General features: G+C 40.8%; 1 protein-coding gene across 1 annotated transcript in view; it reads right to left on the bottom strand.

Annotated features, from left to right (window-relative positions):
• Window positions 1-27522, bottom strand: part of LOC135474060 (E3 ubiquitin-protein ligase HERC2-like) — an 86359-nt gene that overhangs the window by 24076 nt on the left and 34761 nt on the right. The window contains 32 exon segments of the mRNA XM_064754059.1: window positions 147-237; window positions 694-837; window positions 1023-1104; window positions 1833-2114; window positions 3110-3307; window positions 3997-4187; window positions 5005-5141; window positions 5577-5685; window positions 6055-6162; window positions 7073-7190; window positions 7798-7974; window positions 8969-9171; window positions 10212-10470; window positions 11217-11497; window positions 13410-13545; window positions 14334-14546; window positions 15391-15596; window positions 16204-16354; window positions 17013-17203; window positions 17651-17833; window positions 18664-18853; window positions 19245-19420; window positions 19593-19737; window positions 20042-20231; window positions 20910-21046; window positions 21920-22096; window positions 22679-23007; window positions 23798-23993; window positions 25019-25175; window positions 25875-26115; window positions 26648-26912; window positions 27334-27425. Of these exon segments, the coding sequence (XP_064610129.1) occupies window positions 147-237; window positions 694-837; window positions 1023-1104; window positions 1833-2114; window positions 3110-3307; window positions 3997-4187; window positions 5005-5141; window positions 5577-5685; window positions 6055-6162; window positions 7073-7190; window positions 7798-7974; window positions 8969-9171; window positions 10212-10470; window positions 11217-11497; window positions 13410-13545; window positions 14334-14546; window positions 15391-15596; window positions 16204-16354; window positions 17013-17203; window positions 17651-17833; window positions 18664-18853; window positions 19245-19420; window positions 19593-19737; window positions 20042-20231; window positions 20910-21046; window positions 21920-22096; window positions 22679-23007; window positions 23798-23993; window positions 25019-25175; window positions 25875-26115; window positions 26648-26912; window positions 27334-27425 (5755 nt within the window).

Below are 27522 nucleotides of genomic sequence, written 5' to 3'. Positions count from 1 at the left end.
TGCTGGTCATTCATGGGGGAAAATTTAGGTCATTAACAGTAAATCCTGGTGCAGCCCAAGTTTCCTATGATTTCACCCCAAACACCCAACCCCCACCTCCATCAAGGTTCCACATTTCCTTTGCCCTGAGTTCCCTGAACACTTACATCCTGCTGCAGTGTCCCAGCTTGCCATCATCTCCCTCACCCCAGGAGAACACTTTACCGTCCACAGTCAGGGCCAGGGCATGGCGACCTCCTACAGGTAAGAAACAGAAGGTAATATCACAGGGAAATCCTGATAAATCCCTGAGTTCATTGACAGTAGTAAGTTATTACAACCATGGAGAAACAGAACAACATACTTACTATTTATTTGACAGTTGGTTGATGCCAAACTCACTAAAGTAAGTCTTCAATTATACATTACGTTGACTGTCGTTTTCATCAGTGGCGGGAACCAAAGTAACTGGGAAAAATTGCTTTCCCGTCTGCGATGTACAAATGTGCACACCATATTGGTGGAAGACAACAACAACCCTTACACTGTGCCATCAACCACATGATTGCCATGGACCAATTATTGTCACCAAGGCTGCACCAAAAGTTAGAGATATAATCATTGGGAACTTTTATCAGTCTCCACAATATTAATGCTGAACAATCAACAAATCACTCAATAACATTCACAACCTCTTCAAATACAATTACTCACCTGAATGAACAGCTACTTTTTTGATGACATACTGACTAAGGGAGGTAATCTGTCTGGGCACGGATATGTTCCCACTGACCACACCTAACCCCAGCCGACCACTGGTGGCCTCTCCACATGCATACACTTTCCCTTCCTGGGTTACTGTAACAATCAGGTTTAACATAATGTTAACAAAATACTATGATTCATAACCAAAGTTATCTTTTGAAAATGTCAGCATGAGTTTTGATTACGTACGGAAAAAGTCTGGAAGAAGAGACTCATTAAGGTTAAAATGACTTTCCAATCTCACAGAGGACGATGTCATGGGGGTGGAGCAGACTTACCACAAAACAAACTTTTGGAGCCTCCAGCAATCTGTACACATTTCACTGACGACAGTGTCTCGTTCAAGACAGGCATTTTGATCTAAACATCAAAAAGTCTGAATTAGAGATAAATATTAGATAATAAATTTATATACACCATATATTTTAGAGATATAGTCAATTAACAGTTTTCTTCTGAAACTTAAATGAATGCTTTCCTCATTATTTTCCTGGTGTTCTGTACATCACTTAAGCATACTTCACTTCTAGTGACAGCGGCAAAAGACAAAACAGGACAGGGCCTGGAGAAAACCTTAACACCCCAAAACCTACCTTACAGCTTTCATAGTCAACAGCCTGGACATATCTTGATTTATCAGACTTTTTCTTTAATCTTAGAGTCGTGTGTCAATTTTAGCAGGTCAAACAAGCTCTATGTAGATTTCACAAGTCTGCCATTCCCAACAGTCGAGAAACAACAGGATACCAGACCAAAATTCTATAGCAGCAAGACTTCCTAGACAACTACTCAGACATCAGAAAAGTTTTGAGCACATCATCACTGGTCAACCATTTAAATCATAGACCAAACATGAATTTTTCATGGATTACATGACCTACAAACACTCTATATAACTAGATTAGTACATTACTAATAGCGAATCTTCATTTATGAGCACTGTAGGCAGACGCCATGTTTGCTTATGATTACACAGATGTCACCAGCCCGGAAGGACCAATTATATAGTAATAACATCGCACAACTGGCTAGGCTGGTGACAGCGGATAATCGTAAGTGCCCCAAAGCTGATAGTCTTTATTACTTACCTTAGAGCCTTTGGGCGCCCCTAACTGGTCCTTGTCATTCAGCCCCCACACAAACACATGTGTTTGTATATCCTTAAGGCCGCTCAGCTTCATCCTCTTGTTAGAGCTCTGGGTACCGGCTCTTTCCTCGTCTTCCTCATTGTCAGATGCCAGGAACGTAAAGTTTGCCGCGACATCGTCCTCATCAGACTTCAGCCGACCAATCACAGACAGGCCATGGATCTTACAGTCTATTCCGCTGCTGCGACACTGCTTCACGGCGATCTCCACAAAGCGGTAGTACTGCAAAAGTGGAGGAGCGCAGAGTGACACTGGCATTACTCTGATGCTATATCACTTTTTCATATGAACCTTCCCTTTGCACTGGGAAGTGCATTTCTATGATTAAACAATCTTAACTGATTCTAATGACTTACTGTATTTCTGTAAAGAATTATGTGTGCTTCACAACACAATTTCGCTCCAACACTTGATGTTATCAATGTGTGGAATAATATGTATCAAAGCCCAGAATGAATTCTAGGGTTTCCCACGAATCTTACAAATGTGCAGCTGAAACAGCGAGAAATAGCTTCAACTATTGGTTGAGAAGCAACCTGTCCCATAGGCTAGCAAAGGACGCTGACTATTGGGCAGATAAAGAGGCAGTATTTCCTTGTTAGCCAGCCAGGTAGGAAATCACACACTGTTACTGTTTTTCTAGTTCACAGACTTTCAAGAGCCCTTCAAAAATAGTGAGTGAGTGAGTGCTTGGGGTTTAACGTCGTACTCAACAATTTTTCAGTCATATGACGACGAAGGAATCATTAGGGTGCATGTACGTGTAATGTGCCTCCTTGTTGCAGGACGGATTTCCACCGCTCTTTTATTTAGTGCTGCTTCACTGAGACGACTTACCGAAGGCAAGTAAGCCGCCCCGCCCGAGCCATTATACTGATACGGTTCAACCAGTCGTTGCACTATCCCCTTCATGCTAAACGCCAAGCGAGGAAGTTACAACTTCCTCTTTTAAAGTCTTAGGTGTGACTTGATCAAGGATTGATCCTGGATCTACCGGTCCCGAAGCGGACGCTCTACCAACTGTGCTATCCGGGCCGGTCCTTCAAAAATACCATTCACAACTAAACCACCACAGCTGCATATTAAAAAACGCTTTTGAGGTTCCTGGAAGCAATATTTTTAAACCAATGAAACAAATTTACCAAGCCTTGAAGCTGGAGCACAGGACTGGCTGAGTAAGGGTAACCCAAAGTGACCTAACCCTGGTTATCTCATACCTCAGTCATGTCCTGTAGGAGAGTGACCAGAGTGTCCATGGCACTGATATTGACTGTCCTAAGCTCCTTCACGTTGTGGATGGAGTCTCCGCCGCTCACCACCACCAGAGAGGGCATGTAGCTGGAGTCCGATGGCTCCACCCTCATGTACAATCGGTTAATCACTACATCTGGCTGAAGCTCCAGGCGCACCCAGTGCTGAATACAACATATGTGAATATGTCTTTAATGAATACGTCATCAGTGAATACACCTATTCAGTCTTACACCTTAGATTAACCTCACATATCACTGTCAGGTCTTTATTAAAACATCCTGTCTGTTACAATTTTAGAGGACACGCCAGTGTACAGATTAGACTTTTGTGTAAACAGCAGCAGTTCTGAAGTTTTAAATTTGGATGGGAAAAAGTTCATTAATACTCCATCCAGAAAGAAGTTTTCATGAATTTTTGAAAATGCAAGGTTTACAGTTTCTAGATAAGCAGAATTGCAAAAAAAAAGTAAGCCTACCACAGTCATCATAAGTGAATTTAACAAGATAAATAGTCCACATTCAAATTTTTTTTCAACTTTTACATTGGCCACATCTAACCTGCCATTAAAGTTACAATTATTAGCAAAATCACTCCTGCATAACATTATTAGACTACATAAGTTCTATCTTCATATAAAATCATAACAAATGGAGACAATCGACATATAAACTTGGCAAAAAATTCAAATTTTTGCATTAATCATATCTAATCAACCATCCAAGTTAAAACATTATAATGGTTCATTAAGAAATGGTTCATGAAGTAATGCACTGCATAAAAAGACCATTAAGCATTAAGATTACAAACTAAATGACTCCTGCATAACATAATAAGGCCCTATGAGTCGTACCTTGCCCTGAGAACCTGAGCTCTGCCAGAAACCACTGTTGCCTTCAATCAGCCTATGGGCATTGCTCTCCCTGGAGGACACAGTCACCTGCTTCACACAGCCGTGCCAATTGTCTATGAAGGCGCCGTTTGTTGCTGTGTTAGATCGCTTTCTGGTCTTGCCAGGTTTGCCAGCATTGACTGGTTCACACCCTGCCCAAACACAAATAATCACATTTAACCATTCAAATTATATTTCTTCATTTGCTTGAGATTTAACACACCTGATATCACATCAGTCACCATGACGATATATTTCTAGTGCTGCTTATTATAAACTAGAGCGACATGATGAGGGCACCAGACATAAACAATCTAACCAGTCACAGAATTTATTCATTTATTTGATTGGTGTTTTACGCCGTACTCAAGAATATTTCACTTATACTGCGGCAAGCAGCAATATGGTGGGAGGAAATCGGGCCAAGACCATGGGAAACTCACAACCATCAGCACTGGTGCCAGTCACAGTTGATGCTGACCCTAAGCACATCAGTACATAACCTACTGCCTTACAACATGTGCCATGCCAAGGAAGTACCAGATTGTGGACTTTAGTAAGGTATGAATCTATTGGGATTTTAATCTGGATTGGATGTTTAGCAATTTACCTATTTAAATATGATCAAATTATACAAATATCCAAAACCGACACTTGACAAATAATAAAACTGTCAATTAGCTGTACACATATTTTCTTTTGATCTTTCACACACTGTTAATCAGTTCGCATTGATATATTGTATAATATCTGTAGCTGCTGACTGATTAAACCAGTAAATGCCCTATTGCCTTGTATGAAGTGTCATGCTCGGGAATTACCATGACTGCTGGTAGCCATTTGACACTTGACATACTAAACAATATCCAGCTCACATATTTTCCCACATTGTCCATCAATTCCCACTGATATATTGTATTACAATTTTGCAGTCTACCCATGCTAAGTCCATCTCACACATTCACTCACCCGGATCAGCTATACGGTTGAAGGGGTGGCGGTGAGCTCTCTTTGTCTTAAAGCAGGTCTCACAGTAATCAAAGTCCTCACAGGTCTGGCACTTGTAGCGTGTTCCCATGATCGGGTTGGCAGAACACCCATCACACCTGGAAGCAGAGTGTAACAGCATTCTGAGCGAAGAAGACAATCATCTAATACACTCAACATGCTTTTTTCCTCTGGACACCACTGTTAAAGTAATGTTACTGTAAACCAGTCTGTTTTACTAGCTAATACACAATACAGTCAGGAGTTCAGTAATTTACAGTATTTAATATGTACACACCAAATCAAGGATGAGTTCAATACATGCAGTACTTTTTATGATACTACTCTTAACACTTCATTTAACATTGCTTTCCCTATTTTTGGACGCTACTGCTGATGCTCAGGATACGACTTAAGCTACAGGTGAGCTAGCAAAATGTTACATTTTATTCATCTAGATTATACGGAACATTCACGACTTTTCATGAGAATCACGACCTTAGCACACTGATGAGTAACATCATCAAGGAAAGAGTGTACAACAAACAACTTACCCGACACCCTTGTGGGTACTGGGCACCAACTCCATCTCATTTACGACACCTGTCCAGTGAGCCTGCTTTGGGAAGTCCACAGTGATGTCCCTTCCATTAGGGTTGATGGCTGTATAAAGAAATATACACAAATCCCAGAATATTCCTTATTCCAGACTGCTGCTGTTTCTCATTACATTCGAAATCATTATGCTCTTTTTCCTTATCAACTTAAAAAAAAGGGACTTATGGAGATCACATAAAAGATGTTGAAATGCTATAGTTACTAAAATTTCACCTGAAATTTCATCCCAGATTAAAAATTCTATTGATTTTACAATGGTGTTAGGAGGGTTGTTTGAAAAGTAGAAAGATATAATACTGAAAAAATTAGGCACCAAAAGTATTATTTTATGACATTTATTCACCTCTAAAACAAGTTTTTTTTAATGCATTTATAAGGTAAATACACTGTGTGCATCCTGAAGTCAACTGTTACCTGTGACAATGCCTTCACTCTTGTGAGTGACAGATCCCCACTTGTACATGGGCGTGGTCACAGTCTGCTTCACCCTCACACGATCACCAACGTTAATCGTCTGGCCACCTGGGATATAATTTACACAGGTATAACCACAAGACACTGTAATATTGTGTAAATGAATCAGATTCTCAGGTGAGATTACTATAGATAAAGTTCTGTACTTCCATAGTTTTAATGCAAAAATGAATGCAAACTGTCAACAGATGCTGAGTGTTACATATACTGTTCCACATATGTAATTCCTCAACCTTTTCCTACATGAAAGAACCTTTTTCAATATAATTAATGTCTTTTTAACTTGATTTTGGAGGCAAAACCACATTGATGGGTTAGCCAATTTCAAGGCTTTACAAGAAGTTAAATTTTGTCAATGTACAGAGAATATTATCCTTAGAATATGCTTGTATAAACATCTGACAAACATGAGAGTACGTTGAAGTCTCAATCAGATTATTAAGTGTAACTGTGTAACTAAATCCAACCAGAGTTGAGTGTATGTTTTACATAAGGGTGCATGGGGTGAAGTGGTGAAGGATGGTGGTGTTCTCTACGCCCTGCCCTCATGTGAGTGAAATATTGCTAAATTAGGCACTTAACCACTTCAATGAAATAAGTACAGAAACATGTAATCACTGAAGTTCGCACACTAAAGTGTGGATCTCACAATATACCAGCACAATCCGCCAAACTCTACACATCAATATTTCTTACATTACCAGTCATATGAGTTCTAGTTATGTTCCTTATTTTCCTTCCAACAGTTTGTGTGTGTAAAAATTAACTTACTGTATATATATTCAAACTTTCCTTACGTGAATAATAAACACCCAGATTATAAAACATGACATATGACATGTTAGAAGCCTGCCTGTAATGTGCTGGAGGCGAGCTAGTCGCTTTCCACTAACACTATTTTATCCTGTAAGCACACGTTTGTGTATTTATCTGGGAATGACAGGCACATACTACTCACAGCTATTGATGTTGTGGAAGCCCATCAACTGGACGTGGATATAGCGGACCCAGTATGTTCCTCCTTTCCTCTGCCAGTCTGCCTGGATATTCAGGTCATGTAAACCATCCTGGTCCAGCTGAAGATACACAGGGATACAAGTCAGAATTGTTGACACCCAAGTCCACAACACTGTTTGTCTGCTTCAGATTTTATGAGGCATTCTACATTATTTCAGTCAAGTTAAATGTCATATTCAGCCTTATTTCAGGCTTTATGTCATATTCAGCTGTATTTCAGGCTTAATGTCATATTCAGCATTATTTTGGTCATATTCAGCATTTTTTCTGTCATTTCAGGGTTTCATTCAATATCTTTTCAGTCATATCAAGACAGTATCTCCTTACAGCAAGCACGTTCCACAGCTAACACATCTGAAGCAGAGCCACAAATGGATGCCATGCCAACGACACCAGACAAGACACCTCAGTCAGTAATAGTACACAGACACCCAGTCAATCAGTCTTAGGTAAATCCCCAAATGCTATGTGCTAAATGAGGAAGTTCTAGGACAGCCACCTGAAGTCTCCCACTGTCCACTGACGAATTATGATAGGTTCTTCTGAATTTTGCATTTTTCACGTCAATTACACTCAATTTCAGATGATGTCTTGTATACTCTGTCTGACAACATTGTTCATGACCTTCTCCTGACTTTTGTATTTCGTTCACTCCTGATGACTTACCTTGATAACTCTGCCAACATCCCCTTCATGCACTTCCTCATAGGTGCGGCAGCACTTGACGATCATGCCCACCTGAATGTTGTCACGCACATACATGGCATAATCCTCACTGTTCCCAAAGTCCATCCTCTTCATGAAAGGCTGGCTGTGGGTGGGCATGGACTCCGCACCAACAGCCTGAGTCAATGAATGAATGAATGACTATAGCTTAACGCCACATCCGCAATATTTCAGCCACATCACATCAAGGACATGTTTTAAGGCAATGAGTGGGTTTCGGTATTGTGATGAAAACATCAAAAACAGAACAAAAATAGACAACCATGTTTAAAATCAATTAAAAACCACTACACCTCAGTTACAATTTGAAAACCACATTGTTTTCATAATATATAATCTTGGAAATTTTACAAATATATACATACATAAAACAAAGGCAAGAAAAGCTACAGTTTATGACACAGGCCTATGTCCCTTAAACATTTAACGACAACATCGCCAGCACTACTGGGACAGCCGGTACACATCACAGGTAACAAGTGATTCGGCAATGTACACCAGACAGCCTGTACATATCACAGGTAACAAGTGATTTGGCAATGTACACCAGACAGGTTGTAGATATCACAGGTAACAAGTGATTCGGCAATGTACACCAGACAGCCTGTACACATCAGAGGTAACAAGTGATTCGGCACTGTACACCAGACAGCCTGTACATATTACAGGTAACAAGTGATTCGGCACTGTACACCAGACAGCCTGTACACATCACAGGTAACAAGTGATTCGGCAATGTACACTAGCATGTTTCTCTACGGTTGCAGTTTCCCACACAGAAAAGCGATAAATGTTTTTACAATCTGCATTAATGTCATTGTTTATATTAGTACTATTTCTGCAAAGTAAGGACAGACAAAGAGCTAGCACTAAAACAGAAACAAGCTTAAGAAAAACATATAAAGCCATAAAACATACACCTGCACTAAAAGTGGGCTTGGACACATAATACTGAGGTCTGAGAAAAACATTTAGATAAAGTTGAAAAAATCTCTTTCCTTTATTTTATCTGTATGTTTTCAATATCCATTATTCTGAAATTTACATTCACCTGCCTCGCAGTTCCCTACTGCCTAAGCTTGTCATAGTTGTACACATGAAGACTAATTACTTGTGAATCTTCCCTTACATCACTGAAGGCGCCGTCCATCTCCTCAAATTCATCAGACATGGAATCTGTGTCAGAGAAGGCATCTAGAGAAGATTCGCTGTCCGAGTCCGTCATGTCCTGAAGCTGTAGTTCATCATTGTGCTCCAGCAGCCAATTGACCAGTGCCTCCAGGCTAGGGGAATCCCCAGTCACACTCGAGCCACCTACACATACACAGATGTTACATTAATTTTTAATGGGGGGATATTTTAGTGAATCTTATTTCCATCAAAAATAAAAGATCGCGGTTTGTAAAGTTCAGAGTGCTGTTACTGTCAGGTGGTAGAGATAATGACGTCAGTTCATTGCAGAATATGCTTTTCACAAAAATGAACCTCTAAGATGGCAGGTAAAAAAAAAACCACTCTCAACAAAGACCTACCAGTTAAGTCATAAGTAACAAGTGAAAACTAAGAATGATAAAATGTAATTGTAACATGTGTATTTCTATTCAGGTATGGAAATCATATGAATGATTTATTTACTTCAGTATCTGATTGTTGTTTTAATTTAACTTTTTTAAAAATTTTGAGTCAGATTTATTCAGCAAGGAAACTGGGGTGGATGAGCATGTAAATATACGTGTGAAGGCTTGCTGTGTGGATCAACTTCTGAAGGCTTGCTGTGTGGATCAACTTCTGAGGACTTAATCATCTGAAGATCTAGCTTAGGGAAGTCTAGTGTCAGCTTATGTCATATTGGATGACAAGATAGGAGTGTGGCATATAGGCTTGGAAGACTTGCTGTGGGATGAACTTCTGAGACTGCTGATCTCTGATGGTGTAATGATATAGCTGACTGAAGAATAGTATCAGCTGGTAGGGCATATAAGTGCGAAGGTTTGCTATGTAGATGCACTTCTGAGGCATTGCTCATCTAATGGCATGGCTGACTGAAACATAGTATCAACTTGTGTGATATGGCTGATGAAAAGGGGACGTGGCATGTAAGTGGGATGACTTGCTATGTGGATGAACTTCTGAGATACTACTTATCTAATGATATGGCTGACTGAAAAATAGCATCAGCTAGTGCGCTATGTCTGATGAAAAGGGGGTATGGCATTTAAGTGGGGCGACTTGCTTTGTGAATGAACTTCCAAGCGATTTCTCATCTAATGACCTAGCTGACTGAGGTATGGTTTCAACCTGTGTCATTAGACAGACTCCCTACCTGTATGTTATTAACTGAAACCCCTGCTCACCTAATGACTTGGCAGCATACTCCACATGTTTGCGAGGGAACCCCATCTCCATGACCTGTACTATGACAGGAGCTGGTGGGCCCTGGCTTATCTTGTTGTTGGGTTTCTTCTGCTTCTGTAGCCTGGCAACAGCTGTTCCTAATGCTGGCGGTTTGTATGGAGGAATTCTGTGCTCGCTGCTGGCTGTTGAGTCTTCTGATGGGATCTGGGGTTTGCCCAATTCTGCTGTCAAATACTGGGTAACCGAAAGTGCAGCCGCCTGCAAATACATGTAGGATATGCATGCATAGATCTATCAATGTCTCAAAAATATTACAGAAGTATTAGGTGAAAACTCTCAGAGCCAGTTTAAGTAGTATTTACATGCAATGCATATTTAGTTTGATTTGAGTTTAATGCTATATTAAAACGGTCAGGTGCCAATAAGCTGTGTTGGCAGCCATGCTTTAACCCCATAAGCCACTGAGGTCCCCTTTATACAGAATTATTTATATTAAAAAACTGAAACCATCAGGACATACATATATCTCTCAATACAAATAAAATGTTTACATATTCAATGGTTAATACATCAACCTGCGAGGATGGCCGTGGGTTTCACCTGGGCACTGCTCAGTTTCCTCCCATCATAATTCTGGCTGTCATCATATAAGTGAAATATTCTTCAGACGGTGTAAAGCACCAATGAAATAAATAAATAAATCCATGGCCCTGTATTTCAACTGAAACACAGGGAAACTATGACATAATATGTGCCATGTATCTAGAAGGATGGGTCTTCTAAAGCATACTTGTATTAGACAATACAAGACGACAAGAATCAAAGGCTGTGAAGTTAGCACAGCTTGCAGAAAAGAGGCCCAGTATTTCAACAGTAACAAAGGGAATCAATGACATAATACGTGCCATGTATCTTTGAGGATGGGATAGTCTTCTCAAGCGAATCAGATCGTACAGCATTTCAGGTAACACAAAGGCTGAGGGCTTGTCATATGTTAACCTCACCTCTAGTTCTTCCCTGATAAAAATGGCCTTCAATGGTGAGGGGTGGGTAGCAGCCACCATGAGTTGCTGGTACAGCGACACTGGGTGGTCCGTATCCGGGCTCAGGTCATCCTCGGATCCTGTGGCAGCCGGCGCAGACTGTTCAGGCAGCACGTGCTCTGTCAGCGCAGGCTGACACAGAATCTGACGCAGGTTATCTTGGCGCCCAAACAAGACACGGGCAGCCTTGAGAAGCCCCAGCTTTATCTGTTGTCTCCTTAACAAGATTAGGTTCACATTACCTGAAAGATGAAAACCAAAAACATTGTTACCTGTCTCTCCATAATACGGTCAGATTTTGGCTACCTGCAAGATGCCAAACATATACATGAACAGCTCATTTGGAAGCAGTAATAAACTTTGTTGAATATACAGTCAAGCCTGGCGTATGTGGCCAGTTAAGGGAAACGCAAAATATGGCCACATATGACAACCACAGGCTGAGTAAAAGACTAAGTCAACACACAACTGAAAATGCAAAATGCATATTGTGCATTTGCTGAAAAAAGTCAAAAAAAAAAAACCCTGAGCAAAAAACACACACACATGAATAAATATAAACAGCACATTTGTAGATGACTGAAGCAATCATAAAAATGCAGACATCATCCAGGCTTTTTTGTTGTATCGGTAAGTCACAGGGAGCATGTTGATGTCCCTTTCACATAAAAGGTATTCCTTGTGGTGTTACGGAAAAACGAGCCCATATTGAAAATGTCCTCAGTCTTGTGGTCCTTGCAGAGCTCTGGCAATTTGGCTTTCCAGTCTTCCACTGTGGCGTTGTTCACATCCCCTCTCCCTCCACTCATCTTGCCGAACACTATGTTGTGTCTGCGCAGAAAACTTTGTAGCCATGCATTCGAAGGCTTGAAGTCATTATTGTCCAGATCACGGGCAAATTTCAAGGCTTTTTCTTGCAGCAGTGGCCCCGTGACATTCACATATCTGCGCCAGGCATCTTGAAACCATTCCCAGCATAGCTGATTGATGCCTTCATTCCTGGTCATTCGGCTCTGTATTTTTCGGTTGGCTGACGTGTTTGACTTGTAATTCTCAATGATATCATTTTTCTTTCATAGAACCATTTGCACCTGGGTTTTTCCGCTGCCAAGTTCTTCGTCGATTTTCCGTGTGCTTTTCTTCTGTTTCTCAGCAAGTTCAATCACTTGAATACGTTGTTCAAGTGTTAGAACTTTGTGGCAGAACGGTCATGACATGATGGAAGGTGGTTTTAACATAAACACAGTTTACCTGCCATATTTATCCCATGAAAAGAATACCCCTCTCGATGATTACGACAGTGTGATTGGTCATTAAAACAATAAACCTTTCAGCTATTGGTTAGTAAAGAAGCTAACTGATTGGTCAAGGAAAAGCAGCAGTTTACAAAACTGCAAATTGTCAATCCCTTTAAAAGCTGGCGAAGTTTGTGACTGTTGTGAATTTTTTGAAGCGCCCCATCATCAGATAATTGCTGATGGATCAAGTCTTCTGGACAGATGAAAGAGGTTGATACTGGATTTTTGTTACGAATATAGTGGCCACTGGACGCGTTGGACAGGTGCCGCATATTACAGGTTGTTTAACATGGAAAATCACTCAGTTGTGGCAAAGAGTGGCCGTCTAGAGCAGACGGATGCTGCTTACAGGTGGCCGTAGTACAAGTTTGACGGTACATCTATTAAAATGCCACAGTACAGAAGCCACACTTCTACTTCTGCAATACTGTCCAACAGGCACAAAGCCGTATCCATGCCTTCATTATTTATACATTTCTGTACTGAGTGGCATGGGAGTGAGTTTAAAGTTTTGGGAATGCTTTTAATTCACAGGATGAGCTTCAATGTGTTGCCACTAATGCCACCATAAGAAGCTCTAAACTCTGAACTTATCAATATATATGTAGATCTCAACATGAAGACTTACAAAATTATACTTCTTTAACAGGCAAAATCCAGCCAACACAGCAGTAATCTTCCAAATCAAATTCAAAAGGCACATCAATCCCACTGACTGAATGATCATGGCTTCATGCCTCATCAGCAATATCTCAGCCATAAATCACACTGAATGTTACCTTTTCATATGCAAACAGGTTGAGGAATTGGTACATAGAACCAACATTTACAGGTAGGATACAAATAATGTTCTTACTGGAATCACAGCAGAGTACAGGCCGGTCCTTGTCCATCTTGAAGCCTGTGCCAGCAATGCTGACCAGGTTGGCCCAAGTGGAGAGGATACTGTCAGTTAGGGGTAGCTTCTCTACACAGAACTCCAGGGACGAAACCTGAAACAAGACAAAAACACACTGACAATGAAAGCTATCCTGGCAGTACAGAAGCATGTAGATGCAGCAGACCAGGGGATTGGTGTAACTCAGCATGCTGACATCAATATTATATGTACTATGAACAATCTCAATGTGATATAGTATTCACAAGAATGACGATGGTTTATACCACACTGATGAAAGGCACTAAATGGATGCTACTAGAACAGGAAAGGCCAGGACTGGACTTATGTTGGTAAATGTACCACAATTTGCTGATTTAATCAACTGATGTTAAACATCACGATCAAGAATATTTCACTTGCATTATGGATGCTAATTTGGCAGATGGAAGAAAGCACAACTGCCTGGGTAAACAACTGACAAAAATTTACCACGTTAATCAAACAGATAGGGAAAAGATATTGGCATAAGAAAAGTTGTCTCCCACTATTGTCAAAATTGCTCAAATGTCTCCTCTGCTTATTTCCTCCAAAGCACCATGAACAGTGAGAGCCCAGGAAACTGCAAATTTCCTGTCCACAGCCTGTATTGTACCGAAACCTTGTGTGTTTTAGCAATTTTCTGAGTTTGTCCTGACTAACACTACTCATTGAACTTACAGGTAGAGGAGACTGGCCTGATAATCAATAGTTCGGGAACACACCAATGAATCACGGATTCACAGGAAGCATGCAAAATCTCCCTCATTTAACAGCAGTTAAGACATGCACCCAACACACACATACAGGAACTACATGGAATACTGAATTAACTTGATGTACGCAGACATGAAATTAACTTACAGGAACAAGTTCTGTGAGGCGGCACACTTTGTTGACTTCAAACTGGACATGTATCTTGCCGTTGGGTCTGATCCTGGCTATAGTGCCTGTGCCCATCTCCTCGTGGTTTACCAGTCCTCCCAGACGAGGTCGACAGTCCACTCCTCCCACCAGGGCCAGCACAGCCATCACAGATGCCTGGGCACTCAGGTTATCTGTGAGACACTCCTCCACCTGAGAAAGGAACACAGGTGATAGGTTACACCCAACCAGTCAAATCCAAAATGACACAAATACTTAGGAAGTGCAGTATCAATTAAGGATAATACTGTAGTTAGCTTTCTATTAAATGGGGCCTCCTTGGCAGAGGTGGTTAGCACAGCAGCGAGGCGTAATGACCCAGGAACCTTTCACCAGTGTGGTCGCTATGAGTTCTAGTCAATCTCATGCAGGTTTTCTCTCTGGTCCGTCAGAAGCCTGCGGATGGTCATGGGTTTCCCCGCGTTCTTCTTGGTTTCCTCCCACCATAATGATGGCTGCCATCGTATAAGTAAAATATTCTTGAGTACGGCATATAAGTAAAATATTCTTGAGTACGAACGACTTAAAAAGCCAATCATACAAATATATTTCTATTAAAGTTTTCAATTAATGTGGCTGTCTCCTCTGTTCATAACTCATTCTGCTTACCTGTCACTCACACCCTTTAACAATATTAAACAAACAAGATTGGATGAAATTTAGAACTAGCAGAATGCATGTTCAATGCATACTGCTTTAAATGTGTTTCTTGTTTGTTTAGGTAATAAAATAATAAAAATAACACCCACATAATTTGCTACACTACAAGCTGCATGGTCTGGATAAAAACATAACTTATTTGTGGATTTGAAGGAAGGGTGTTCAATTTGTCATCCAATTTTAAACTAAAAAGACTAAATGCAGACTATGAGGGAGGCTCTCTAAGAGGCCAATATCAGATCACAACAGATTATGCACACAACCAGGTGCTCGCTCAGGTAAAAGTTGATTTGAGAGAAGAAGGCTCGAAGGCAGGAAGGGGACATCTTTTGCTTACCTGGAGAACCAGACGTGGTTTGTCTGTCACCATCTCTGCTATAGCTGCCAGGTGTTTACTCAGGTAAAGGTTGACATGGGGGTTCCATGTGTCAAGGGAATGAAGCTTCCTCAGAAGTGTGACTACCTCCTCAGCTATGGTGCTTGAGTAAGAGGCAGTCAGGGAGACCGGGGCTCTGTTCGGCTTCAGAGTCTTTTTTGGAGAGTCTAAGATACACAATTAAGAAGGAATAATTTGTTGCATTCATTTAATATGTAGTACATCCAAATGTACTAATGTTCAAAGTTCATTTACATTTGTTTATTTATATGATTGATGTTTACGTAGTACTCAAGAATAGTTTACTCATGACGTCAGCCAGCATTACGTTGGGAGGAAACTGAGCAGAGCCAGGGGGAAACCCACAACCATATGCACGTTTCCTGAAAGACCTTTTCACTTACGGCTGCAGAGGAAACCAGCATGAGCTGGACTTGAACTGACACCATCCACATTAGTGGGAGGCTCCTGGGTCATTGTGTCATGCTGGCGTGCTAGAACCCTCGGCAACAGAGACCCCCATCGTAAATTTAGTACATGTAATTACTCTTCAATTGTTAAACTGAAAGACTTAATATCTACATGATATTAATTGCATTAAATTTAAACTTTTTTACATCAAAGTTGACATACATGTATAACGGCTTGTTAAGTGGACAAGGCACGCAACAGTAAGGGTTGAAAACTTGAGTTGTAAGACAATTTCAAGCAAACACCTTGACTTTACCACCTCACACTGTGGCACCTACACATGTATGTGACGGCGACACACACCTTGAGGTAAGAGGGTGGGGTCAGACCCACAGGACATCAGGGCTGTACCCAGCAGACTGAACAGCTTGTCCACGATGTCAGACATGCGGTTAGTCTCCTCTGTGTTATCCCAGGATGGCAGGACGGACCGCAACAACCGTAGTGTCAGTATCTGTAATATAAACAGATTTGTAAAAAGTTTTCTGGCGACAACGTTAAGGTTAGACCTGCAACAGAACCTGCCGACATTACATAATCAGTCTACAACTTAACTGTAGAAATCAATAAAATGCAGAGAGCTTGGACTTAGGCACACAAATAATGATTACTAATACTTATAAACAGTTAGCAGCTAGCAGCCACTGGCTAAGCCTATTATAACAAACCGAAAATATGGAGATCATAAAATTTTATCACAATATACACTGACACCAATTTAATAGTATTCGAGATATATAGCTGAAAAGATACATCAATTTGTCACAACGAGAAGTCCATGGGTGTAGGAATATTAAAGCTGATTTCCGCACAGCATACAACCCTGTGATGATGCGGTCATGGGGTACATTATACGCAAGACCAAACCAGCAATTCCTGTAATTCTTCATGTTTGTAAAGTGTTTATTCAAGCATCTTCTGAAGGTATTATTTGCAGACTGTTAAAACCATACTTTTTGTGAACCTCTGAAATTGATCTGATGCAGTCCTGTCTCCCAAATCATATTACAAACGTGCATGAATTGCACTGAAAATTGCTCTTTCATATGTGGAACGGTTGAGGAATTAGGGTAGATCTATCCTCAATACAGGAATAACGCATCTATGTGTACCTGTCTGGGTATATTCCTCAATGCATTTGGCCCTTCGTCTTCACTGAGTATCTTCAGTAACAGGTCAATCCAGCGGCGAGTGCTGAGGGCATGGCAGATTTGAGGGCTCGTGGCAATACTGCGTACAAATCCCAGGGTGCACCAGGAGTAAAACTGCTCCCGGGCGATCTGAACTGCTACTGAGTTGGAATCTGGTAAAAATTAGCCAAGTTTAATCTTTCACACTGATTAATCAAATAGAATTCATTTATCTACTTATTTGGCACGGCAGTTTAATTTCAGTTGTTACGAATTCTACAAAATAACCAGCAATATGTAAAATGTGACAGTTGTACTGTTGACGGTGTGGTTTTGGTCATGTTGTAGAGGATGTCTCCTCGGAAATCTGCTATTCACAATGAATAGGTGAATGAGCATCAATACCATATACTCCATATATCCAAATTAACACTAGCAAAAGAAGATGCAATTTATTTATATATCTGATTGATGTTTTACGTGTACTCAAGAAAATTTCACTTACACAATGGCGGTCAGCTTTATGGTGGGAGAAACCAGCCTCTAACAACCATCTCCAAAAAGAAGACACAAGTCAATGTCAGTACTTAAACTGTAAGGTGGCAAGAATGGTTACTTACTGAGGCCTTGGTTACATCCACAGTCTATGATATTCCTGATGAGACCACACAGTGCTCCCACAGCCTCTTTCTGGGCATCCTCAGCCTCAATCCCAGTACACAGCGCCAGAGCTCGCAGCAGTGTCAGTGTGGTACGCCGGATTGATGCAGTCGGGTGTTTAATGTCCGGTCGATGAATGTCAGCTGTCAACAGCAGAAACAAAGTATAATTCAGAAGGCGTAAAGTTTTGAGTTACATATACCTGCTCCAGGACACCACTAGCCCAAAATGAAAAGGATTCTGCACTGTTGAACAACCAAATGTGAAAAAAAATTTATTCCACAATACTTTAATAGTCACATATTTATTGAATTTCAAACTTAACAGGTAAATGTATTTTTCAATATTTTAATTTGGGCCTTTTTATGGTCTCAATTTGGGCACCCATTATGGCATGTACAGGTATAAGAAAATTGCTTACACCTGACTGTGAAAGCTGATACTCCCATCTCACCTAACCACCCACAAACACAGGCCCCTCTTCTATACATGTTCTTAATGTCTCCACTCCACTCCACTACTACCAGAGACCTAACTACTAACAGAGACCCAACTACTAACAGAGACCCCAACTACTAACAGAGACCCAACTACTAACAGAAAACCCAATACTAACAGAGACCCAGCTACTAACAGAGACCCAGCTACTAACAGAGACCCAACTACTAACAGAGACCCAGCTACTAACAGAGACCCAGCTACTAACAGAAAACCCCAATACTAACAGAGAACCCAATACTAACAGAGGCCCAACTACTAACAGAGACCCAGCTAATAACAAAGACCCAACTACTAACAAAAACCCAATACTAACAGAAAACCCAATACTAACAGAGACCCAACTACTAACAGAGACCCAATACTAACAGAAAACCCAATACTAACAGAGGCCCAACTACTAACAGAAAACCCAATACTAACAGAGACCCCAGCTACTAACAGAAAACCCAATACTAACAGAGACCCCACTCACATAATTCTGAGTCTTCGTCTTCTTCCTCCTCATTATCAGGCAGCTCCATAGGCTCAGCTAACTTCAGGTCATACTTTCCCTCCTTCCCCATACGGTAGCTGTTTGTGCTGCCCGTGTCCCACTGGACACGGATCCAACCATCCTCTCCAGCTCTCCTATCACACGACCCCATGCTTGGAGATGGGCCGTCCTATTGTCAAACCAGGGAGATCAGTATGGTCTAACTTGGCAGGGTAACTCATGTACATGTCTATTTAGTATACTTGATTAACGTTTAATGCCGTATTCCATAATGCTTCATTTACATGACAACAGTGAGTTTTAGTGATCTAGGAAATAGCAGAGCTCAGAGTAACACACCCATCAATATACGTGAACTTAAAATATACATACATATTTGTGAGAGACAAGTTAATCCCAGTGAACTTCATGTATGTGAAATTATGTACAGTGAAAAGACAAGAGTATTAATCACTCAGAAACACTTTGCCCTCTGAGCATGTTACTTGTATAAACAAAAAAGTGTTAACCAATAAAAAAAAAAAAGCATTTCCGAACACCTGCGAAGGTGACACCTTTACCTGATCGCCCCACTTCCAATCCACACCCCGTACCACACGTGTTCCCACCTTCATCATGGAGCCCAGCTCTGGGCCAGAGATAGGTGCAGGCTGGGTGGACTTCTTGTGCTTCTGTTCCTCTAGTACAGCACACACTGATGTGGAGATGTCCTGAGGAATGCTGTCTGGGTCAGGACCTGCATGAAAGCCACAAACACAAGTCTTAAAGTGAGTAACTCATATCTCCATTGTTTTCCTTCAACTTTTTTCTTTCAAGAATGTTGATGGCAATTGGCAATCTTGGTTTTGTTACACTCCTCGTTCACATGTACATCGAGCCATCAAAAATATAAATAAAAGCCAGCCCACCTGCTAATCTGAGTATACTCTGTGTGAGGGCCAGGACCCCTGAGTTGAGCAGCAGACTGACACTGTGAGCGTGGTGTTCTGTGACCAGGAGACCAGCCGTTGCCAGGAGGAATCGTGATGTAGGCAAGGCTCCCAGAGACAGCTTCTGCAAGCACATGAAATAAGGTAGGACAAATTACTAACATATATAACTATAGTTGACCCTTCAGATTTAAGAGAGAGACCCACTTGAAAATCAACATTTCACATAAACTGCTATATTCTGTTGGATATTTAGCGTCCCTTCAACACTCTTTCAGTATCTCATAGTTTGACATGTATTTATAGCAAGAGCATACCAAGACAGCCAGATTCAAAGCCAGAGAGGTGACTTGCCTTAAAATCTGCTGTCATTTTCCACTTTCCAAACTTGGTAACAATATTTGATTTTGCATATAACACGGACTTACTCTGTTATTGTCCTGTGGCAGCTGTGCTGGGTTAATGCCCCTGGATTTGAAGGCCATGTCTGCCTGAAGGACACAGTTTCTTAGCTCCCGGATAGACCATTTGTACAGCTCCGCAAAGGTCATTTCCAGCAGTAGGCGGTCACAAGGTGGAATAAGGCCGATGTCAGCCAGGCAGTGTGGTACAGGGGAGCTGGAGAATCACAGGTGAGACAGGTGGTTAAGTATGTACAGAGCAGGATTAACAAACATAATATGTATATCATCCCCATGGGAGTCAGCCAAATTTTAGCCACGTGAATACTTTATGTAAATCTATAGTGTGGGTCAATCTTCACATACATACCCAGTTACAAGTACTGCTCACAGACTAGTAACAAAGACAGCAAGGTTATTTATTTATTTACTTGATTAATGTTTTACACCATACTCAAGAATATCTGACTTATATATGTAGGACGGCATCCAGAATAATAGCGGGAGGAAACCGGACAGAACCCGTGGGAAGCCCATGACCATATACCAGTTGCTGGCAGACCTTCCCACATAAAGCTGGAGATTGGAGCAAGCACGAGCTGGACGAACTCACAGAGAGGTTCATCAACAGTTTTACAATTAAAGATAATGCTGACTGAAGTGGTTTATATACTGATACATGTATAATTCAGGGTCTGATGCCCTAAAGCCATCCCTCTAACTGCAGGTCTCTTAAACAAAATTGAGAAATTTAGCTAAAATTGGCTGAGTTTAATACAGCAAATGAAATGCTCTTTGTGATACCTTTTACATCTAGATTATGGCTTGAATGCAATTTTTATGCTTGATTACTGGATGACATTTTAGAGGCCATGGAGGGTCCTCTTACACTCACCAGACCTTCTTGCCGACGGTAAGCAGGCCCTGCCAGCCACAGAGTATAGAGTATCTGATAGAGGGGATCAAGTAGTCCTTGTGGACCAGGGACAACATGGTCTGTATACCTGTCAGCCTCACCTCTGCACGGTCCACCTGCCAACACAGACACACAACAAAACCACTCCTTTATCCCTACATTCTTTTCACATGTGTTGTATAGCAACACATTCATCACTAGCATTTCTGGGCCCTCTTTCACAAAGCTTCGTAAATCAATTTTTCTTAACTTTTCTCATAAATGACATTGCCTTATGGCACAGTAACCTAGACAATGTCTTTTACAAAAAAACAGAAATATGACTTACACAGTTTTATGAAAGTTTCCCCTGCTTTGCTCACTTTAAAAATTGCCACAGACATTTAAGTCCTCAAAAATTCTTGCCACATATGGAGAGATACAATAGTACATGGCAGTGTTTGCTTTGCTGTTGTAACATCATCATAAAATTTTCACCTCTGTTATCTGTGCTATAAAGAATATGCATTTATTGTTTTCGGTGGTCGATTAGTTTGTTTTCATTTACACGATGGTGCTGAGTTTTATGGGTGGGAGAAACCAGATTCTTCAGGGGAAGCACACTGATTTATAAAAAAATTACCGACAACCTTTCCCCTCATAGGACATACAAATATGCACATCATATTGGTGAAGAAGAGGTCTTCGAGGAAAACGCAAAATGTGGAAACTGTCACATGAGTGTTGTCAGCAGCTTCACAGAAAGTCTTATGTATACATGCCTTCTTAGAGCAATCATGAAACAAGACACACAGTTTCAACAACACTTTTTTTATTTATCTGATAGGTGTTTTACGCCATACTCAAGAATATTTCACTTATATGACAACAGCTAGCATTATGGTGGAAGGAAACCCATGACTATTCGCTGGTTGCTGGCAGACCTTCTGGAGAGGAAACAATAGAAACAATATGAATCATCCCAGTCCATGGATCTGAGCCAAGCATACCTGGTTTCTCAGGGACTTCCTCAGCTTCTCTACATCAATGGGGTGCTCAAACATAACAAACTCTATGATCTTGTTGACAAGCGGCATATCTGTCGTCGCACCAGTCAAACGCTGTCGTAACCAGCGGAACTTTGGGGTGCTTGTCACTGCACTGACCACATGACTCCAGGAATCCATCTGTAATAACATCACAGAGAGAAATGCTGAACTGACATGGGCTTTTATGTCAACTGCACATAAAGGTTGGTAATAACTGGGGAAGTAGCCAGGAGTAAAAGGTGTTACTCACAAAAATGAATTTCTTTTTAAAGTAATTAATATACATCAGATCTGACAAATTTACAATATTTTCCTCCTTGTAAGTTGTGTAAATGAAGTAAAACAAACAATATTAAAGTGGGATAGGCCACTGGAGAAAATTTGAACATGAACAAAATGTCAAACCCGCCACAAGGATCGATGGAAAAGATGGTATATTCATTTTTGGTTTATTTATTTGATTGGTGTTTTACACTGTACTCAAGAATATTTCAACTGAATACATGACGTCGCCCAGCACTATGGTGGGATCAAATAAAGAAGAATCCAGTAAGATGGTATATCCCCTCCATCAATTACACTGGCAAGGGGATATAAATCTATGATTTGAAGTTTTTTAAGAAGACCATCTAAACACCAGTCATCCAACAGAGGAGGATTCTTGGCTAGCACACCATAACAAACAGGTTAGATTTATTTCATGATATTACCAGAACATACCTTCTTCAGTTTACTGTCAACCTTCTTTTCCTCCAAACAGACAGACTTGGCCGCATGAGGCTGCTTGGCAAATACCTTCACTTCTTCTTCAGCTGCCTCCCCTGACTGGCTGTCGTCTTTTTTATCACCTGTACTCTCTTCTCCCTGGGCTACCTCTGACTCTTCATTCTCCTCTGACTCTGTCCCCTCATCTCCAGACTCCTGCTCCTCCTCACTGCCAGATTCCTCCTCATTATCTGACTCCTCCTCTTCATCACCAGAGCCCGCCTCTTCCAGTTCAGCAGCTTCCTCTTCCGTTTCCTCAGCTATACCATTTTCTTTGGATAAATCTGAGAGTTCAACAAAACAAAACTATGATTACACACAAGAAAGAACAAGTCCAACCAGTTCTTTCATTGGGAGGTTGGTGACCAACAACAAAGCTTTTAAATATTTCACCAACACACAGGAAGACAATTCAGGAAGAAAATATACAGTGTACATGTATCATCAAATTTCTTCACCAATAGCAGATCAGGGAATCTGCGACATGGATAAGAAAATTTAACAGAAAAGAGAAAAATGATTCTTCCAGGCCAAGTACTTATCAATCCTAACTTGCTGAATACAGAATTCAAACGTGCAAACTTCACTGATCAAGTGCTAGTAGCATGCAAGATTTGATCATTAAACCAATTATCCATTAATAAAGATTTAGTGGTTAAAGATGGTTTAGTACTGTAATTCTTCAACCTTTTTCCATGTTTGCAAGGTGTTCATTCAAGCACATTCTGAGGGCAATATTCTGTGTTGACTGACCAATCCAAAAAATGTAGATTTGTCTCCAAAATTTTCAAAATCAAATTGAAAATGTGCATAAATAGCAATGAAAGTTGCTCTTTAACATGCAAAAAGATTGAGGAATTAGGGTCACTAGCTGATATGGATAGTTCTGATACATCAAGGAAAGCTACCATCACACAGACTAAAAAACAAAGGTGGTACGATACAATAAGTTGTGCCCTCTGACAGTTTACTACATGTAACATAGTCAGCATTAGTAAAAATGCTCATCAACCTGCAGATCATATACTCATAGAAAAAGAAAAAAAACATAGTACATGATTAGTTTGTTCTTACATTTGGATTTCTTTTTGTCCTCCATCATTTTCACAATGACTTGTTTCCATCTTGGCAGGCTTTTCAGACACCTTGACCTTGACATTGCACTGACCTCATTCCCCACTGCAGGTCGGAGTTCATTAAACAGGAAGTGACATCTTTCTATCACAGGAGCACAGACTTCCTTGTAAGATCTGGACAAATCTTGATGTGCCTGTGAACAAAAAGAAGTCACCATAAATAAGTCTGTCTGCTTGCAGTTTATTTTGTTTCTTTATTTGAATGAGCAAAAGAAAAAAAAAATTATGGCTTAACACAACACAACAACAATATTTCAGCTATGTTAGGATGAGAATTTGAAGCATTTATTTGATTGATGTGTTAATCACCAATATTCTCAAAATCAAACTGTCTCACCAATACTGGATTCAAGCCTGTGGCCTTATTGGCCGTAGCCGCATTGGTGGTCATACTCCTTACAGCACATGCGCCGCTCTCTTTCGCTTTACATCACTGCCACTAGTAAATTTTGTACACAATCATGAACAACGCCAAGGTCACAGGGGTCACGGTGATGAGGCAGGAAGTGATGTCAGAAAAAATTTGTCTCAACCTTTGTCTCTAGTAATACTTTATGCACTTTCTTTATCTAGAGTATATTTTTTTTTTTTTTTTTGATTGGTGTTTTACGCCGTACTCAAGAATATTTCACTTATACGACGGCGGCCAGCATTATGGTGGGTGGAAACCGGGCAGAGCCCGGGGGAAACCCACGACCATCCGCAGGTTGCCGGCGGACCTTCCCACGTACGGCCGGAGAGGAAGCCAGCATAAGCTGGTCTTGAACTCACAGAGACCGCATTGGTGAGAGGCTTCTGGGTCACTACGCTGCGCTAGCGCGCTAACCGACTGAGCCACGGAGGCCCCTCTAGAATATATACATCATGAATTTAACCAAAACCTAAAACAATTTTATTGATGAAAGCTGATTAAATAGTTCCGAAAGGGGAGGCAAGTGATGAGGCTAAGCCTAAACAAGCCTCACAGGCTCTAAAGGTCAACCTTGTCTATTGGTGGAAGTGATGTTAAGCGAAAGGTAGAGAGCTGCGCATGTGCTGTTTAGGAGTATGATGTGCCTATAAACTATATGCTTAATCAACATTAACAAAAGTTCACTTGATGACACTTGATACATCAATGAACATATATACATCTTCCCCACACAGACTAAGTACTGACCTTAATAAGTGACCTTTTGGTCTGCAGCACAACCTTACAGATCTCTGTGATAGACTTGGGGATGACCTGTTTGAAGGGTTCCCCCTGACCATGTTCCACCAGGCTGAGGGCCACATGACCCAGGTCAAGGTGCTTCAGAAGGACAGCAAACAACAACCTATCAAGTAGACAGTGATTATAAAACTGAATTCATTTATTTATTTATTTGATTAGAGTTTTACTCAAGAATATCTCACTGATATGACAGGATATGACTGATATGACACTTTTGAGGGAAGAAACTGAGCAGAGCCAAGAGGAAACCTGCAACCATCTGCAGGTTGTTGACAAATCTTCCCACAACTTCGTGGAGAGGAAGCCAGCATAAGACGGACTTGGAACTCACAGCAATTGCATTGGGGCTGCCGGCTCGTGATGAGATTGACAATTCCATTGCACATGTGTATGAACAGACAGTCAGCATGTACATAGTCTTGTTACCTGGAGCCAGTTGTTCAAAAGTATATTTAAACTAAAGCCAGACTTAAGACATCAAATATTAATACAGCCACAATCACATGATAACCAAATGAAACATGCATTTTATTACTTATTTATTTTTTGATCCTTTCAGCCTACTTTCAAAGCACTGGGTGACAAACAACAGCGCCATCAGTTAATAAAAGACTCATAGGTGAAAATCCAACACTTTAATTACACTTTCAGAGTTGTTACAGTGAGTATATTTTTGACAAAAGTTTCCAGCATAACCTCTTTAAAATGTGACTTGTTTATTTTCACAGTCTATGGTTCAGTAGTGTGTGTCATGTATTGATGAAGTACACCTGTTCTATCATGTGTGGTTATTCATCCTCACCTGCCGACCTCCTCAACCGGGTGGTCTGGCGGGAACTCCATGGGGACAGCCAGATGGTGATGCCGGCTGTGTTTCTCCACATACCCCATGAACACCTTCACCTTTGGGCACTGCAGTTTACCCTCAGCCAGACCCAGCAGGAAGGGCCGGGCCACATCTGCTTGAGAGGCTTGACGGTCAAACAGACGCTCTTTCTCATCAACCCCAAGGGGCTTGTCATGGTCGGATGTTGGGGAAGTGCCTGGTAAGCAGGAAAATAAGGGATAGGCTTGTCACATAAATGACAAAACGTGGGTGTGGAAATGAGAGTGCTAGTGCTGGAGAAAACATCAAACAATCAACCGAGCACGGTCATGTGCATGTTCATTTTTAACTCAAGAACTACAAAGCCCATCAGCTGCATGTCACACATGCTAAACTAAGACAAACATAACCCTGAATATACACTGATATTAACCTTCTTAGAACCTTTTCTCATGTCAAATTTTCTCAAAACCCATGAATACATGAAACCTAGTCCTGCTTAAATCATATAACATTCATGAAAAAGCTCTCCCTTAACGTGTATATATTTTTCTGATTATCGATGAATGCAATATTCAAGAATTTTTCACAAAAAAAAAAATGTAAATTTTTACAGGTAGAGGAAACTGGAGTGTTTGGGGTAAACCACCGACCCCAGGCTAGTTTCCCACAAAGGCTCCAAGGCTCCACAAATAACAAGAGCAGTTTATCTTATTTACGTAAGCCAGATTTCCCATGGATTCACAGACCTGGTGTTGTTGTACAAGAGCTGGAGGTGCGCGTTTCTCCCTTCTCCTCCTCAAATGGGTTTTGGGGCTGTAGCACCTGCAGACCTCCAGCAAAAAACTCGGAGTCCAGCCAATACTGGTACTCTTCCTCCTCTTTAGACAACTGGAGGCTGCGAGTAAGGTGTGCCGCAAACAGTCCCAGTAACATGGCCAGGGTGCGCTCTGTATCCATCAGTGGGGAGGAGACTGTACTGGTATCTGTTGTCTGGATGATGTCACGCTCAGGCTGGACACAAAACAGTGAACAGCTTCATCAGTAGTGGTACAATACACGAATTTCTTTTTGACTGGTTGTGGATTAAAAAACATTTCTTTTATCTGACTAAAAATCAAACTATCAGAGGCACTCTTTCAATGGGAGAACACGCCTAAAATAGGCTTTGAGCATGGACAACAACAGGGATTAAGCTTCTAAACATAATACTAATCTATATGTATATATAAATACTATAAAACATACAATGTACCACAGGGTGTAAAGCATTACATTTAACTATCTTGTAAGTTTCAACAATTAAATAAATAGATAAATTTTAAAAGTTTCTTCCCAGAATCATATCATAATTATGTTAAAATAGAGAATTGTGTTTTACAGATGAACACAGATGTTCTTCTTCATAAGGTGTATCACATGATCAATGCCTTACATCAACATAGTTGCCCACAAAGAATGCCTGCAGCATCTCTCTTGCCTCTTCGGTGTGATGTCCTGCCTCAAATGCTGTTGTCGCATCTCGACCTGCAATATGTTCACGGCATAATAAACACCCAAGAATTACCAGGATCTTGTAATGCAAAGAAACTGCCTTTACTGGGAAGTAAATGGCATTTTCAAC

Source organism: Liolophura sinensis, chromosome 8, assembly GCF_032854445.1.
Source record: "Liolophura sinensis isolate JHLJ2023 chromosome 8, CUHK_Ljap_v2, whole genome shotgun sequence".
Taxonomy (NCBI): domain Eukaryota; kingdom Metazoa; phylum Mollusca; class Polyplacophora; order Chitonida; family Chitonidae; genus Liolophura; species Liolophura sinensis.
Note: the sequence above shows the minus strand (reverse complement) of the source record. Positions and strands in the feature narration are given on the sequence as shown.